The sequence below is a fragment of the Sciurus carolinensis genome, chromosome 17, assembly GCF_902686445.1.
Source record: "Sciurus carolinensis chromosome 17, mSciCar1.2, whole genome shotgun sequence".
Classification (NCBI taxonomy): domain Eukaryota; kingdom Metazoa; phylum Chordata; class Mammalia; order Rodentia; family Sciuridae; genus Sciurus; species Sciurus carolinensis.
Genome location: NC_062229.1, coordinates 1,156,593 through 1,174,485, shown reverse-complemented (window position 1 = coordinate 1,174,485; position 17,893 = coordinate 1,156,593). Strand labels below are relative to the sequence as shown.

Sequence of the window (17,893 nt, the reverse complement as noted above, 5' to 3'; positions counted from 1 at the left end):
CAACGCAGGTGCAGCTGTTCATTCCTATGCGCATCGGAGGAGAGACCTCTTAAGTGGTGGGTGGGCGAGATTCACTCTGAGCCCAGAACTTGCTCCGGTGGCGGGGCGGTTACTTATTTAGGAGACAGTTCTTAAAGTTCCTGCCTCTGTACCTAGAATCATCCCACATGGCCACACAGATCCAATCCTAGTCCTCCCTGTCTAGAACACTCTATGGCTCCCAACTTCCCTTAAAGTGATCTGAGCGCTGGGGTTGAGGCTCAGTGGCAGAGTGCTTGCCTACCATGTGTGAGGCACTGGGTTTGATACTCAGCACCACATGTAAATAAATAAGTAAAATAAAGGCCCATCAAGAACTAAAAAATATCATTTAAAAAACGATCTAAGTGCCTCTTGCTCCACCTGTGCCCCTCTACAGATGCCAGGGTGTCGACCAGCTGAGGCAGCCTGGTGACACCATGTGCCCGTTTACCCTCCCCAAAGCCACAGGACTCATTATTACTGTTCCCACTTTACAGATGAGGCTGCTGGGGCTCAGAGAGGCTGACTCCTAGCCTGAGGTCACACAGCAAATATCCAGCCAAGCTGGGGCCGACTCCTGCCCCAGTGACAGAGGGGAAGCCATGTGGAGCCACAGGAAGGCTCCCAAGCCACCCGTCCATCACAGCTCTGGCTCTCGGCTCTCTGGAAGAGAGGGGAGGACTTGATGTTTTAGCCAGAGCCACAGGAAGAGCGCTGCCGGGAGCCCCCAGCCCCGCGGGACCACACCCCCTCCCCAGAGCAGGAGCCCACTCCTCACCCCGCCCCTCCAAGCCTCCCCATCCACGGCGCCGTTCCTCCCAGGTCCGTCTCCATGGCCATGTCCCCCTCCATGGCCATGTCCCCAGCACAGGTGGTCGTAACCCTGGCAACCAGCTCCTACCCCCGCTGCCTGGGAGCTGTACCCTTCCTGCAGCCCCTCCCCCACCAAGGCAGCTCCCAGAGGGGACCAGCCTGGACACCAGAGGGTGGGCACACCCAAGGTCACCAGCGCCTGAGTGGCTGGAAGCCACAGCCACCGTGTGTTCCTTTGCCAAGTACTTACTAAGTGCCAGGGCCAGCTGCCCCAGGGCCACCTCCCACGGGGTACCCAGGGACAGGCCACCGTTCGGGGAGGCCAGAACAGGGCGTGGGGCCCTGTGCACCCAGCCCAACCCCAGCCCTGAGCCCTCCCTAGAGTCACCGCTCCCCGTCTGTTGGATGTGATGGGGTGTGGGTGCTGGAGACGTGGGTGTGGGTGCTGGAGACGGGTTTGTGGGTGCTGGAGACCTGGGGTGTGGGTGCTGGAGACGGGGGTGTGGGTGCTGGAGACGGGGTTGTGGGTGCTGGAGACCTGGGGTGTGGGTGCTGGAGACGGGGTTGTGGGTGCTGGAGACCTGGGGTGTGGGTACTGGAGACGGGTTTGTGGGTGCTGGAGACCTGGGGTGTGGGTGCTGGAGACGGGGTTGTGGGTGCTGGAGACCTGGGGTGTGGGTGCTGGAGACCTGGGGTGTGGGTGCTGGAGACGGGTTGTGGGTGCTGGAGACGGGGTTGTGGGTGCTGGAGACGGGGGTGTGGGTGCTGGAGACGGGGGTGTGGGTGCTGGAGACGGGGGGCGGGGCATGAGCCCCATAAATGAATAACTTACAGACTATCTCGGGAAGTTGCCGGAGAGGATGGGAAGGAGGGACAGAAGGCGGCCAGGGTGACGCTGAGTCAGGGGCAGTGGGGGCAGGCGGGGGCAGGCGTTGGGGAAGAGAACAACCTGTGCAAAGGCCCTGGGGAGGGTCCAGCCCCAGGGCTCACGCTACCCTCCAGTCACAGTCCTGTTGTTTCCAGAGGAACGACCCCAGCAGGACGGAGCCACCAGGCCAGCATCGAGGTGCCGTGTGACCTCAGGCTGGTCACCTCCCCTGTCTGAGTCTCTAAGGCTGATCCCGGCATCTCAGGACTCGGGAGAAGGGATTGAGCGCCTACTGTGCGCCAAGCCAAGTTTTGGGAAGGAAGCTCCCTCCAGGAGGCCTCCGTTCTCCTTTACAGGTGTGCACACTGAGGCTGGAGGGATGGACCCCACGGTCACTCAGCCAGACTCGGACTGGGTGGTCAGCTGATGTCCCTGGCCCTCCCTGAGGAAGCTCCCTGACCTCAGCTCAGGCCAGGCACCAGCCACCAATGTCCCATGGATCCGCAGGCCCCACTGCAGAGGTCCCCCCCCATCGCTTGACTTGGCGCACAGTAGGTGCTCAGTGAATCCCTTCCCCCAAGAGCCCTGTGATGCAGGGATCAGCCCTAGCGGCTCAGAGAGGGGTAGTGATCAGACTGAGGTCACACAGTGCACTGGCAGCACCCAGCTGGGGTGAGGAATGAGGGACCATGGAGAGAGGTCCTGTCCTTTATCTAGACCCCTCTGAGGCCACCCACTTCCTGCCTGGTCCCGTAGGGGCCTGGCCTGTGGCCTCCCGGGATGCAGTTTCTGGGCCTCTGGCCAACACGACAGTCTGGGAACAAAGCCTGCCTGAGTCACAGGTGGCTCTGCCGGTGCCAAGCCACCAGTGTCACTGCCGGAGGACGCAGAGGACAAGGAGGACAGGGCGGGAGCGGGGGCAGGGGCGGGCGGCGGCTCCCAGGGGCAGGTCCACTTCTCTCCCCTCCTGGGGACAGAGGGCAGCTCTGAGCCTCCACCTGCTCATCTGTGGAATGGGACAGCAGCAGGCCACTGGGCAGCGAGCTGGCTGCCTACAGGGATCCCAGCATGGGAGGGCAAAGGCTACCACCAGGGGGCCTGCGTCCCCTCCCTCTGCTGCACCTTCTGGGCCAGACCCACCCTGAGCTCCAGGGGCAGCACCCTGGGCCCCTGGCAGCCCTGTCCCGGGCCTGACGGAGCTCGCTGGCCTGGGCTTGTACGGCCCCACGGGGAGGCACACAGGCTCAACCCTCCTTGATGGCCTGGCCTGGCACAAGGCCTTCTCTCACCCCCAGGTTCCGTCAAGGGGCACCCGCAGCCCCCAGACCCCTGGCTGCTGTGCTTTCCACACACAGAGCTCTGTGCCGCCAGCCCCTGCCAGGCTGAGGGTGCTCAGGGAACAGCCCAGCCAGTCCAGAGAGAGGGAGCAGCAACTCCGAAGGCCCCAGGCTGGAGGAGCAAGCCTGTGTAGGAGCGCGAGCTGGAGGGCGCCCTGGGCACAAAGAGGGGCGACCAGCCGGGCGGGGGCGGGGGTGGATCAGAAGACGTGTTTAGAGCCGGGGGCCACAGGGAGCCCCAGCAGGTTCTGCAGCAGTGGCCCGTGGTCAAATTTCCCCTGGGGACCATTGGCCAATGGAGCTGGAGGGCTGGGGACGATGACCAGGTGCAGATGCAGGCGCGGACGGCGCGCAGAGGAGGTGGCCCAGCGGCGGCTCTGGACAGCCAACCTGCTGCGCTTGGGGCCTGCGTTCCCTGCAGGGCGGCAGCCCCCGCCGCGCCGCGGACAGAGGGGCCCAGCCCGGGCCGGCGGTCCCCCACCGGCGCCCAAGTGTCCCCGCACACCTGCGGCCCGCAGCCCCGCGCCGGCCCGCGCCGCCCGCGCGCCCCCGCAGACGCACGGGGAGGCCGGCGGGGCGCGCGCGGCGGGGGCGCGCACGGCGGCGGCCGGGAGGCGGTGGCGGCGGCGGCGGCTCGTGTCGGCTCCGGGCGGCCCTCGCGCCGCAGCCCACGCCGTGTCCGCGGCGGAGCCGCCCAGGTGAGTGACCCCGCGCCGGCCCGCAGCCCGCTCGCCGCCGCCGCCCCCGCGAGCGCCCGAGCTCCGGGCCTCGGCGCCCGCGCCCCCGCCGCGGACCCCCGCGCTCCCTGCGGCGCCGGCGGCGGGGCCGGGGGACGCGCCCGGCGTGGGGGCGTGGGGGCGGCGGGGCCGGGGGCGCGGGCGGCGGAGCCTCGCCTCCCGCCCGCGCCCAGGGTCCGCCGGGCCGTGCACCGGGCGGCGGGCGCCCCGACCCGAGCGGGCCTGGGGCTGCCGGGGCCTGGGTCCTGGCCGCCGAGGCCCCTAAGCGCCATTCAACAAGTTGGCGGGGCGCCTCGCGCTTGGTCCGGGGCACTGGAGAGCCCGGGGTCTTCTGCAGACCGCCCTTGACTGGCTCGCCCCGGGTGCCGGCGCCGAAGGTGCAGGGTCCCTCGCCCGGAGGCATGGGAACTTCTGGGGGTGGCCCTGGGACCCGCATTTCCAGCTCGGCCTGGGGATCCTTGTGTGCACAGCCGCCTGAGAACCCTGGCTCCCAGCCGGGCAGGTGTTGGGAAGGGGCCCTCTGCGTGGCCGGGCAGCAGGGAACCATCTGGGGCTTGGGGTGGTGGGCGCGCTTTACGGGACAGAGGAGCCAGGAGTCCTGGCACAGCCCTGGAGGGCTCCCTGGAAGAGGTGCCCGGGATGGGAAGGGTGCAGTTGTGAGGGACGGGAGATACCTCGGTGGGCGGTAGTGGGGCCAGGATGGCTTCGGGTGCAAACCCCCCAGCTCATTCCCCTCCGAGCAAAGCCACCAGAGACCCCTTCCCAGCCAGAAGACCCTGCGGGCTTCCCCTGTGCACCCAGCTGCTCTGAGGTGCCCTCGGGCCAGGGCCAGCTTGCCACCCGCAGGGGCTTAGAGGGCTAGACTCTGCCTTCCCACCTGCTTTCCTGCCCTGGCCCAGCTGGTGCCTCCCAGCAAGTGACACCTCTGAACGGCAGCTTCCCATCTCCGAGGAGTCACCTCCCACGGGATTAAGACACCGTGGGTCTCACCCCGGGCTGGGTCCTGCCGCAGGGTGGTAGTGATGCCCTGGTGGACCGAGGCCAGCCCTGCCCCACACCCCGGGCCTCAGTGTTCACCTCGTGGAGTGGGGGTGGTCCTGCCGTCCACCCCCAGGTTTAGCCCAGCATCCGAAGGCGCCTTGCTGTGGAACGTAAAGCAGATCCGGAGCTGTCACTCCCGGGCACCCCTGACTCACCACCTCGTCACCAGGTAGAGAGCCTCTTGCAGAACTCTGCGCCAAGCTCGACTCGGGTGGGCCCCAGCAAGCCGCCCCCCACCCCCGTGTCAATCCCAGGTCTTGGGAGCGCGAGGAGCTGGGTGCTGTAGAAAGGGCTGATACCAGACCTGGGTTCCGTGCTCACTCTCTGCAGCCAAGGGTTGCCAGGGGAGCTGGGCCCACCCTGACCCTCTGTTTCCTTTTCTCTACAGTGAGCTTCATGATTCCTTGGCCTCGGTGCTAGGGCACGAGCGGCCATGGTGTGTGGCAGCCCTGCGAGTATGTTCCAGGGCTAGGGGCCCTTCCTCCACAGGGGCGGTCAGCAGCCCCCACACAGGCTGGCCAGGAAAGTGGGTCGGGAGGCTCCAGCCCCCCAGGGCTGACAGCGAGTGACAGCAGATGGAGACTAATTAGGGCTTAATGAGTTGTCACGGATGAAAACCCCGGGAGAGTCCAGATCTAGGACAGAGGCTGTGTCAGGCCCGGGGGTCCAGTAGTGTGTCCCCAAAAGCAGACCTCAGCGGGCAGGTGCCTGTGGGGCTGGCCGAGCCTCCCACATCTGGTGGGGGTGCGTCCAGACCTGCTCCCCGTGTGCCTGGGGCAGACGGCCGGCTGCCAGGCCTGCATCTCCCCCCACCCAGTTCAGCCTCCAGGGACCTTCCTGAGGGAGGCTCCAGCACTCCCTGGCCTGAGAAGGGACCAGCCATAGGACGTGTCCCAAGTAACCTTCAGGTTCAGGGCCGAGCTCCGGGCGGGCTGGGGCGTCCCCCTGCAGGGCCTGGCGCCTCCTTGGAGCCAGGGGACCAGAGTCCCAGCGACGGCTGCCTCTCTGTGGGTCAGGGTTTGCTGCGGTTTGCTGCCAAGCTGGTCCCAGGATGGACAGCGAGGACAGCGGGGGCTGGGGAAGAGCCCCACAGGTCAGGTCCAGGAACCCCCAGGCAGGTCCCGCCCACACCGTGGCTGACCAGGCGCCCGAGCCCTGGGGGCAGCCGCTCTGTCTCCTGAAAGCCCGGAGGCCGTTCCCGGCCCTGACGGCATTCCGGGAGCAGCACGCTCAGTGGCCCGAGGCCACACACGCCCTCTCGAGTTGAGGGTCAGAGGTCCAGGCCTCCTGGGCTGGATCCCGGTCCCTCCTGAGGCCCAGGAGAGCCCACAGCCCCCTCCTCCAGCTCCAGAGCCCCACAGCCTCCTCCAGACCCTCTGCCTCCTCATGAGGACCTGGGTCACCTGGGCGACCCCAGCTCAGGGCCTCCCCTTCCGCCCCGGGAGGTGTGCGGGTCACAGGCCACAGGGACCAGGAGGCGTGTTTTGGGATGCTGGCCCGCTTTCCTTGCTGCCTGCTGTCCGAGTGTCCCCGTGGTGTCTGCTGTCCACCCTTCTCCGTTGGCATGGGCGGCGCGGCAGGGACTGTGTTCCCTTAAGAAGGAAGGGCCGAGTATAGCCCAGTGGCTAGCGTCGCCTGCTTCAGGCCCCAGCAAAGTCAAATCCACAGAATTCAGAGAGGACACCCCCAGAAGGGCACCCACACACAGCAGCGTCCACTCCGTGCTGGAAGGGAGCAGCGGGCGAAGCATCGGGAGCGGGATGGGCTTCCGACCCAGCCTGCCCGGCCCGCCCGGCCCTCCAGGCAGCCCAGGGAGGAGGGCACCCGTCCGGTGGCCGCTTTGCACACCAGGAGGCGGAGGCTCCGGGAGCTAGTGTCTGACCGAGGCCGCGGGGGGTGGCCTGGGGACGCGGGAGCTCTTGTCCTGCCCTGCAGTGGGCAGCGTGGCCAGGACGGGTGGGCTGGGCTGCAGCGGGGCGCAGTCCCACGCCGCGCAGCCGGGTGCTCTCGCTCTTGCTCAGAACCGCCCCAGGGCCCCCGGGAGTCAGCGGAGCGCCTCCCTTCGGGCTCAGTGTGCCGCGTGGCCTGACCCAGCCACCCATGCCCGCCCGCCAGACCCCCGCCCCGGAACTCTGGCAGGCGGGTCAGCTGGGCAGTCAGGGCAGCAGACCCTGGGCCCGGGCCCGCCCGGCTTCTGGAGAGAACGCACACGGAGGCCACGCCACGGGCTCCACTGCCCGCAGGAGTCCAGGGCGGGCTTCCTTCTGGGGTAGAGGGACGCAGCCCACGTCTGTGAACGTCCTCGGAAGCCCGCACAGGACCAGCCGCTCCCTCAGTGGCCGGCTCCTGGCACGTGGGGTTGAGCCTGTGTCCTTGGAGCACCTAGTCCTCTTCAGGGGCCCCGACACGTCCTTCCCTGAGGCCCAGCAGTGGATGTGCCCAGGCGGTGGCCGGGCGGGGCCCTGTGGGCAGCTCTGCTAGGGATCTGGCCAGGTGGGGAGCGGGCAGGAGGGTTCTTAGCCACCCGCCCTGGGCTCCAGCTTCAAGCCTTGAACCACGGCTGGTCCCCGTTCGCACGGCCGGGGTACCGGGCTAGGAGGTGACAGCCCTGGGGACACAGCTGTGCCTTCCTGCCAGGGCACCTACAGGTGGCCAAGGCCCCGGGGCCCATGCTGTCGGGCACAGTCAGACAGCCAGCTCCTGAGGGGCCTCGCCCGGTTGTGGGCAGGCGGGCGCCGGGCGGGGCGCTCCAGCGCTGGAAAGGCCGGGGGCTCGGGGACGCGGCATCCGGGAGGTAGGGCGCCTCTGGCCCCAGCCTGTCCCGCCTCTGGGAAGCCAGGGGAGCCCTGCTCGGGTCCAGCCTCAGCCAGTCACCCAGGACCGGGACTCAGGCAGAGCGGCCACAGCAGGGCCTACGGGCCGAGGTCGCAGCACAGCACTGACCACACACATGGCCAGAGAGGGGCCCAGGGCCCAGCCTGGGCATCTCAGTGCACTCCCTGGACACTTGCTGGCCCCGAGTGACCGCAGTGTGGTGGCCCTGCATGTGATGAGGGGAGCCTCACTCTCCCAGGGCCACTCCTTGTCTGGAGTGGGTGTCCCTGGAGGGCTGGGGAGGGACGCCGGCCTGTGTGGGGGTGGAGATGGGCAGCTGCCTCTCGTCTGCTGTGTGGGCCTGGGCACACCACTGGCCCTCTCTGGGTCTCTGCTGGGTTTCCTCCTGCTCTGTGCCAGCACTGTGCACTGTGGGCTGTCCCTGGGACCGCTCTGACCCCAGGGGATGCTGGACCATGTCCAGGGACATGAGGTTCTTCAGTGGGTGTCCTGGTGTGGCCTGGTGGGGCCACTGCTCAGCACCCCACAGCCCCCCGGGCGCACAGAGAACAGCTCAGCCTGGGGTCCGCCAGGCCCGGGGAGGGCGCCCGGTCTGCAGCGCCCAGGCCAGACGCAGCGAGGGGCTGCGGGCACGAGCAGCCTGGCTGGGGCCGTGGGGTCCGGGTGGCGGCTGGAGAAGCCAAGCGGTGGGTCTGGGATGTTTGGAGGCTGAACTGACACGCAGGGATGGGGGACAGACCGGCAGGTTGGCCTGGAGGGCAGCGCCTCGATGTTCAGGGTGGAGCTGGGCAGTCAGTGCCGTGGGCATGAGGTGGGGACACGAGGACACAGGTGGCCCCGGCTGGAGCTCAGTGAGCAGATGGCATTTGCATCCTGGGAGGGCGGAAAGAGGAGTCGCAGGAGGGGACAGAGACTGAAGAGCCCAGGCCCCTTCCTGCAGCCTAGTCCACGCACCGTCCACTGCTGGCCTTCACCCACGGGGCCCTTGCCCGGCCGCCCTTCCCAATGCTCGGTACCCATGAGCAACAGGCTGTCCGCCTGGGCCTCCATGCAGACACAGGGATGCATCTGGCGTCCTCAAACCCTGCAGCACAAGCCAGCCAGGCTCACCGCGAGGCCCGGCCCTCCAGGGAGGGAACCGGCCCAGAGAGGCTGCTCCAGCGCCCAGCCTTTCCTCCTGAGAGGCAGGAATGGGGGACTCAGCTCCTGGCCGTGGTCCCCGCCTCCACCCAGGACAGCGCAGCCCTGGGAGGCCGGAGCGGGGGGGGCGAGGAGGCCCTGGCAGCCCAGCAGGGGCGACTCTGAAGCTTCCATCCAGCACTGAGTTCCCAGCACCCCACAGGGGAAATGACAGGGCAGGCCAGTGGGGACAGGTTAGAGCGGAGCGCCGGCGTGAATGGCCCTGCTGGGCAGGGCAGTGACATCGGCCAGGAGTGATCACACAGCAAGCTCGAGGACACACAGAAGACCCTGTGCCTGTGCCCCACAGGCCAGGTCCAGAGAGGGTGTGACTTCCCTCCGAGCTCACAGAGCACAACGGACCGAGGCCGCATGCTGGCATCTCAGTGGCTCGAGCCTCGATCCCCACCTGCCCTGTCCTTGCCCGGTGCCCTGGCTTTGTCCTCATGGTCTGCGGGAGCCACTCGGAGCTGAGCATCGTCCCCGCTGCCCGGGAGGCTGGGTACCGCCTGTGGTGGAGCCCCAGGTTCTGCCCCAGCAGCAAAGAGGCAGGGGGAGCGGGAGACGCAGGCGCGGGGCCACCCCAGAGCCCTGCCCGTCCAGTCAGAGTGAGTGACCATCTCCCTGAGGGGCTCGCGTTCTTGCATGTCCCTGGAGTCACCCCAAAGCCAACGTGGGGAACAGGGTGGCAGGAAGCCCCGCTGGCCTCTGCCAGGGAGGGGCGGGGAGGAGGGTGAGCAAGGGTCCTAGGGCAGCCGCGGGAGGCTGCCTCCCGAGGGGCTGCAGCCGAGGAGGACGCGCCAGGGCAGGAGAGGACAGCCCAGGGCGAGCAGCCTCCTAGGCGGCCAGGCAGGGTGGCCTGGACCTCGCGGGACGCGGGTCAGCATCTGTCCTGGGGGACACTGGCCTCGCTCTCCGTGCACTCAGCAGAGCCACACTGCCTGTCTGTCTTTCCTGCCAAGCCCAGAAGGAAAGATGGAGCCTGTCCGCTGCTCGCGGGTCCCGGCCGCCTGGCCTCAGTGCCCGCAGGCCTTTCCTCCTCGCTGCGCTTTCCTTCCCGCTTTGTCTTTCCTTTTCCTTTTTCTCCGGCCCAGGGAAGGGAACGCAGGCCCTGCCACGGGGCAGGCCTGCCCAGCCCTTTTTATTTTGAGGCAGGAAGTTGCCCAAGATGGTCCGGAACCTACTGTGCCCCTGCGGTCCCCCGGCCTCCCCCTCGGAGCTGCTCAGGTGGCAGGCGGGCACCTCCAGCTGGCTCACTTGAGTATTTCTTAACTGGACTAACTGACAAACCCCTGTGCTTCGGGGGCCAGGTGACCTAAGCTGCCTTGGGCCTCAGCGTGCCCACCTGTAAGTGGGGTGGTGGTGGCCTCCACCATGGAGCCCTGTGGAATGAGACAACCAAGGCAGAGCCAGGCTGTAGAAGCAGCACCATCATCACCACCACCATCACCACCATCACCACCACCATAACCACCACCATCACCACCACCACCATCACCACCACCACCACCACCACCTCCATCTCCATCACCACCACCATCACCACCATCACCAATCACCATCATCATCATCACCACCACCTCCACCACCATCACCACAACCATAACCACCACCATCACCACCACCACCATCACCACCACCATAACCACCACCATCACCACCACCACCATCACCACCACCACCACCACCACCTCCATCTCCATCACCACCACCACCACCACCACCATCACCACCATCACCACCACCACCACCACCACTACCATCACCACCTCCATCTCCATCACCACCACCATCACCACCATCACCAATCACCATCATCATCATCACCACCACCTCCACCACCATCACCACAACCATAACCACCACCATCACCACCACCACCACCATCACCACAACCATAACCACCACCATCACCACCACCACCATCACCACCTCCATCTCCATCACCACCATCACCACCATCATCATCATCACCACCACCTCCATCACCACAACCATAACCACCACCATCACCACCACCACCATCACCACCACCACCACCACAACCATCATCATCACCATCACCATAACCACCATCACCACCACCACCACCACCACTACCATCACCACCTCCATCTCCATCACCACCATCACCACCATCATCATCATCACCACCACCTCCATCACCACAACCATAACCACCACCATCACCACCACCACCATCACCACCACCACCACCACAACCATCATCATCACCACCACCATCACCACCATCACCACCACCACCACCACCACTACCATCACCACCTCCATCTCCATCACCACCACCATCACCACCATCACCAATCACCATCATCATCATCACCACCACCTCCACCACCATCACCACAACCATAACCACCACCATCACCACCACCACCACCATCACCACAACCATAACCACCACCATCACCACCACCACCATCACCACCTCCATCTCCATCACCACCATCACCACCATCATCATCATCACCACCACCACCATCACCACAACCATAACCACCACCATCACCACCACCACCATCACCACCTCCATCTCCATCACCACCATCACCACCATCATCATCATCACCACCACCTCCATCACCACAACCATAACCACCACCATCACCACCACCACCATCACCACCACCACCACCACAACCATCATCATCACCATCACCATAACCACCATCACCACCACCACCTCCATCACCACCACCACCACCACCATCATCACCATCATCACCATCATCACCATCACCACCATCACCACCACCATAACCACCATCACCACCACCACCTCCTCCATCACCACAACCACAACCACCACCACCACCATAACCATCACCACCATCACCACCACCACCGCCATCATTTTCTCCTCCTCCTCCCTCTTCCTCTTCCTTTATCTTCACAGTCCAGGAAGACACCAGCATTAAGCAAGTTTTTGATTGGCATTCCAGGAAGATTGGGGTGGGGACTTGGGCAGAAAGTAACCAGGGCAGTGGCATTTCAGGTGAGACCAAAATGAAGTTGGGGGAGAGACACAGACATGCAAAAGCCCTGGGGCAGGACCACACCTGGTGAGTTGGAGGCTCAGTGAGGGGCCCTGTGGCTGCAGCAGAGGGAGGGGACGGGACGATGGTTCAGGGCGCTGTGGCTGTCAGGAGGCCTTTTGATTTTATTCTAAGGACTACCAGGGGCCAGTGCCTTAGGGCCGAGAGCCCGGCTGCTTCCCCTGGGGCAGAGCTGGAGGCCCGGCTTCTGCAGAGCAGGCTGCTGGGCTGCATCTCCCACACCCAGGCAAGGAGAGCACGACAGGGCCGCAGCCACCGCGCCAGCGCAGGCTTCCGATCAGACACCGCCAGAGGCAAAGGGGCCGGTGCCGAGGGAACGTCAGTCGCTCCGTTCTCTAGTCCTCTCTGGGACACGGTCTCTGACACGGGCACTGGCCCAGCAGAGAATGACCTAGAAAAACAGCCCAAGAAGGAGGGAAGGAGTCCACTCCCTGCAGCCCAGGCCACCCCGGGCGGCCGCCGGCACCCTCCTCCCCAGGCTCCCCTCCTCCAGAAGCCCACTCCTCCCATGGTGGCTTCCTTCCTGCCACTGACGGGCCGAGCTGGTGTCAGGGTCCCTGTGCAGGTGTCCATCTGGCTGCCCAGCTCGAGGCTTCAGTTCCACCTCCAGTTATTCCGTCTCGGGTGGCCTTGCGTGTCTGGGATTGCTGGTGGTCCTTACTGTTCTCCCCAGAGAGCGGGGTCAGTGTCTTCCTCCAGGAACATCTCCTAGCATCCCACAGCAACAAGTTCAAGTCAAGCCGCTGAGTACGTGACTGATCCCTAAACGATGGACACTTAGGTTAGGTCCTTCTCTCCCCACCATCCGGTTAACAAGGTCTTCGCCGACTTCCTCTGTTGGTGCACATAAATCTCCCTGCACTCTGCAGCAGATATGGACCACAGCATGTTTGATCCCCTGCTGAGGGATGTCTAGATTAGATCATCCATTTTTGCCTGTCAGTCCCTGCAAATCTTCCTGCATGTCATCACACATGCGGATTATGGTTTATTTTCGCAATCCCCCGTTGATGGACACTTAGGTTTGTTCCACTTTTTCATGGTTACGAAAAAGGCTGCAGAAAACCTGCCTGTTTTTGCCACTGTCCTGAAAGTGAGTCTTCCGCAGGTACGTGGAGGGTGAAGTCTTGTATTCGTCCTCTGTGGCCTCCGTAACCAATTGCCATGCACTGGGTAGCTTGGAAACAACAGAAACTTTTTTTCCCTCTCAGTGCCAGGGTGTGGACATCCAAAATCAAGGAGTGTGCAAGGGTGCTCTGGGGAAGGACCTTCCCTTGCCTGGTCCAGAAGTGGGCAGCTCTGGTGTCCCTTGGTTCGTGGACACATCACCCCAGCCTGTGTCCTTTCACGTCACACAGCTTCCTCGTCTGGTCCGCATCCGTGTTTCTCTCTCTCTTTTCGGCAGCTGAGATTGAACCCAGGGGCACCGCGCTGAGCCAGCCCTGGCCTTTTAATTTTCCGTGTTGAGACAGGGACTTGCTGAGTAAATGGCCTGGAACTTGCCCCCTCTGCCTCAGTCTCCCGAGTCACTGGGCCGGGCCCGGCCCGCGCTCGCCTCCTGATTCCCTCCTCTGCAGACCCGCCATCGGCTGAGGGCCCCGGGCCAACACGGTCTCGCCTCCCCGGCCGCCATGTGCTGGTCCCTGGCTCAGGTGCTGAGAAGCCAGGAGGCTGCTGCCCTCCTGGTATTGCAGAGGATGCTCTGTGGCCTGGTCCTGCCCAGCCAGGTCTGAAGGGGCAGTGACAGGGGAGCTGGGAAGCCTGGGGGCTTCAGCTGCTCAGGTGCCAAAAATAGCCACCTGGCAGATGAGGACGCAGCCAGGCAGAAGAGGCTGGGCGGTGCAGGCCGGCTGCCATCTGGCCGCTCCTGCCCACCCGACCCCTCAGAGCCCTGGGGATGCATGTGCAGCCAGGCGTTCAGACAGCCAGGAAGGCTCCGCCTCCAGGACCCGGGACCTGCTGGCGCCTGTGCCTCCTGGCCCCTGAGACCCTCCCCCCCAACTCACCTCCACTTTCACCCACGCCCTGCACCTGCAGCCTCCTCAGCCACCACGCCACCTCAGGGCCTTTGCACTGGCTGTGCCCAGCCTGGAACACGATTCCCAGGCGGCCTCGGCGCTCTGAGCTTCCTGGGGCTGCAGGCTAAGGCTGACGGCAGCGGAGGTGTGCTCCCACAGCCTGGAGGCCAGAGGTCCACGTCCGGGTGTGGGGGTCGGGTCCCTCCAAGGCTCCAGGAGACTCCTCCTGCCCCTTCCAGTTGCCCTCCGCCTCCATCTTCCTGTGGCTCTCCTCCCTGCGTTATGTGTCCACATTCCCCTCTTGTTTGAGGACGGTCGTTGGACAGGTCTGTCCTCCTCCTGTGTGACCTCCATGACCCAACCCACCCTCACAGACACCCAGGCCAGACTCAGGTGTCTTCTCGGGGACACAAGAGTCCAGCTCAGGAGTTACCTTGCCTGGCCTGAGGTTGCCCCTCCTCCAACCTGATGGCGCACCACGCGGCTCCCCTCCACACCCACCCTGCGCTCTTGTTGCCTGTTTGTCACAAGCAGTGCCACCCTTCAAGCCAGTGTGTGCCCAGTGCAGGTCCAGGCCCGGGAGGCAGAGTGAGGTTGGCGGTCGGCAGAGGAGAGGCCACCGGGCTCCAACACAGGGCGGAGGGAACTTCTGGCTGGTAAGGCTCCTGGAGAGGTCTTCCAAGCCTCCCGTGTCCCCCGTGGATGTGAGCCCAGGAGGCCAGGAGCCGCCTCTGGCTTACACAACAGTGTCCGCCAGCCTGGTATACAACAGGCACTCAATGAATGCCTACTTTATGTATTTATTTACAGCGCTGGGAATCCGACCCAGGGTCTCATGCATGCCAGGCAAGTGCTCTACCACTGAGCGGCACCCCCAGCCCCTGTAAATGTCTTTTTAAACAACAGCCAAAACACTTGCACGACTCCTCTCCAGGCCGATGAAGCCTTTCCTTGGCGATGTTCTTACTGAGATGAAACTCATTTAGTATGAAATCCCAACGGTGTAATTCTAGAACATTCTATCACCCCCAAAGGACCCTCCATCCCGTGAGGAATCACCCCATCCCTCCCCAGCCCGCTGCACCAGGACTCCACACCCTCCCTCTGGACTGGCCTGTCTGGGACATTTCCAATCGATGGGGTCACACGCTCCTTCGCGAGTGGGCCATGTGTCGTGTGGGCCCTTTCGTTGTCACTGAGCACGTCCTCGAGGGCCATCCACGCTGCCGCGTGTGTGGGGCCTCGCTACTGCTCATGGCTGAATCATGCCCCAGCGCGTGCGGGGACCATTCCCGCACCCATGGACACCCGGGCTGTCCCCGGCTGCCATTAGCGATGCTGTCTGTGGCCCTGAACGTTCAGTTCGGGTCTCGGGATGCCGCCCTCCCCCTGGGCGGAGATTCCCAGGCGTGGAGTGCAGCCCGCGCGGTGGGCAGGCGCTTCCCGGGCCTCGGGGGTGGGGCGGGCTGGGGTCGGAGGCGCCAGGAGCTGACGCTGCCCCCGCCCGCAGGTGCGCTTGAGGATGGTGGCGCGGCCCTAGGCCCAGGCTCCGCACCATGACCTGCTGGCTGCGCGTGCTGAGCCTGCACCTGCTGCTGCTGCCCGCGGCGCCGCCCCCGGCCGGGGGCTGCCCGGCCCGCTGCGAGTGCGCCGCCCAGACGCGCGCCGTGGTCTGCGCGCGCCGCCGCCTGACCGCCGTGCCCGACGGCGTCCCGGCCGAGACGCGCGTGCTGGAGCTCAGCCGCAACCGCATCCGCTGCCTGAATCCCGGAGACCTGGCCGCGCTGCCCGCGCTGGAGGAGCTGGACCTGAGCCAGAACGTCATCGCGCACGTGGAGCCCGGCGCCTTCGCCAACCTGCCGCGCCTGCGCGTCCTGCGTCTCCGCGGCAACCAGCTGAAACTCATCCCGCCCGGGGTCTTCACGCGCCTGGAGAACCTCACGCTGCTGGATCTGAGCGAGAACAGGCTGGTCATCCTGCTAGACTACACCTTCCAGGACCTGCACAGCCTCCGCAGGCTCGAGGTGGGCGACAACGACCTGGTGTTCATCTCGCGCCGGGCCTTCGCGGGGCTGCTGGCCCTGGAGGAGCTGACCCTGGAGCGCTGCAACCTCACGGCACTGTCCGGAGAGTCGCTGGGCCATCTGCGGGGCCTGGGCGCCCTGCGGCTGCGACACCTGGCCATCGCCGCCCTGGAGGACCAGAACTTCCGGAAGCTTCCCGGGCTGCTGCACCTGGAGATCGACAACTGGCCCCTGCTGGAGGACGTGGCCGCCGGCAGCCTGCGGGGCCTCAACCTGACCTCGCTCTCCGTCACCCACACCAATATCACCGCGGTGCCGGCCGCCGCGCTGCGGCACCAGGCACATCTGACCTGCCTCAACCTGTCCCACAACCCCATCAGCACGGTGCCCCGAGGGTCCTTTCGGGACCTAGTCCGCCTGCGGGAGCTGCACCTGGCCGGGGCCCTGCTGGCGGTGGTGGAGCCGCAGGCCTTCCTGGGCCTGCGACAGATCCGCCTGCTGAACCTGTCCAACAACCTGCTGTCCACGCTGGAGGAGAGCACCTTCCACTCGGTCAACACGCTGGAGACGCTGCGCGTGGACGGGAACCCGCTGGCCTGTGACTGCCGCCTGCTCTGGATCGTGCAGCGTCGCAAGACCCTCAACTTCGACGGGCGCCTGCCGGCCTGCGCCACCCCGGCCGAGGTGCGCGGCGACGCGCTGCGCAACCTGCCCGACTCCGTGCTCTTCGAGTACTTCGTCTGCCGCAAGCCCAAGATCCGCGAGCGCCGGCTGCAGCACGTCACCGCCACCGCGGGCGACGACGTCCGCTTCCTCTGCCGCGCCGAGGGCGAGCCGGCGCCCACCGTGGCCTGGGTGACCCCGCAGCACCGCGCGGTGACGGCCGCCAGCGCCGGCCGGGCGCGCGTGCTGCCGGGGGGCACGCTGGAGATCCTGGACGCGCGGCCGCAGGACAGCGGGACCTACACGTGCGTGGCCAGCAACGCGGGCGGCAACGACACCTACTTCGCCACGCTGACGGTGCAGCCCGCGCCGGCCGCCAACCGGACCCTGGGCGAGGGCCGCAACGAGACACAGGTGGCGGCGCGCTTCCCGCTGGACCTCACCGCCATTCTGGTGTCCACGGCCATGGGGTGCATCACGTTCCTGGGCGTGGTGCTTTTCTGCTTCCTGCTGCTCTTCGTGTGGAGCCGGGGCCGCGGGCAGCACAAGAACAACTTCTCGGTGGAGTACTCCTTCCGTAAGGTGGACGGTCCGGCCGCCGCCGCGGGCCAGGGCGGCGCGCGCAAGTTCAACATGAAGATGATTTGAGGCGCGCTGTCGGCCTTGCTGGGCTGGACGCTGGGCCAGGTCGGGAAAGCCGGATCCGGTCTGATTTCCCAACTGATTTCCACCTATGCATTTTCCAGAGGGGGAAGGGGTGACTGCAAGTCAGCTAACTGGCAGAACTTCCCCTTTTTTGTAGACACCCAACCCCAGGACTGTTTTTCATCAGAAAGCATCTTTTGCAGTTTCTCAAGTGTTTTCTAAAGATTGCAACCTGTCTTCCTGCCCCTGCTATGGTCACTGGGCTGGGGCTGGGGGTCCCTGCGGCCCACAGTTCACAACAAGAGGTGCACGGATGCTGCCCCAGGCTCTGCCCTACCCTCCCCTGCCCTGGCCACACGGCTCCCACACCTGGGGAGACGCCTACACAAGGACCCACAGAAGCGGCGGTCCCCAAACCCAGGCCCCACCTCTGAGCCGGGGCTGCTCACGCCCAGAGGCGCACATCCGGGCTCCGGGAGCCTCTGAGAGCCGCTCACACCTGGACACAGCTCAGCCCCAGCCCCTGGGGTCGGGCCAAGGCCTGGAAGCAGGTAAGCCGAGGGGCCCAGCCCGGCCGCGGTCCTGCCTTGGGACCCGCGCCCCTGCTGCCCATGCTCCCTCCCACCAGGGCCCAC

The 17,893-nt window shown here is 65.5% G+C and overlaps 1 protein-coding gene across 2 annotated transcripts; it reads left to right on the top strand.

Annotated features, from left to right (window-relative positions):
* Positions 1-3,637: 3,637 nt before the first annotated feature.
* Lingo3 (leucine rich repeat and Ig domain containing 3) lies at positions 3,638-17,829 on the top strand. Of its 2 annotated transcripts, none has more exons than XM_047531314.1 (2): positions 3,638-3,737; positions 15,437-17,829. In XM_047531314.1, the coding sequence occupies exon 2, from the start codon at positions 15,483-15,485 to the stop codon at positions 17,259-17,261; it is 1,779 nt and encodes a 592-aa protein (XP_047387270.1). In that variant the 5' UTR covers positions 3,638-3,737; positions 15,437-15,482; the 3' UTR covers positions 17,262-17,829. The 2 variants fall into 2 exon arrangements, with proteins under 2 accessions (XP_047387270.1, XP_047387271.1); XM_047531315.1 differs by lacking the exon at positions 3,638-3,737 and adding an exon at positions 4,375-4,986.
* Positions 17,830-17,893: the final 64 nt, after the last annotated feature.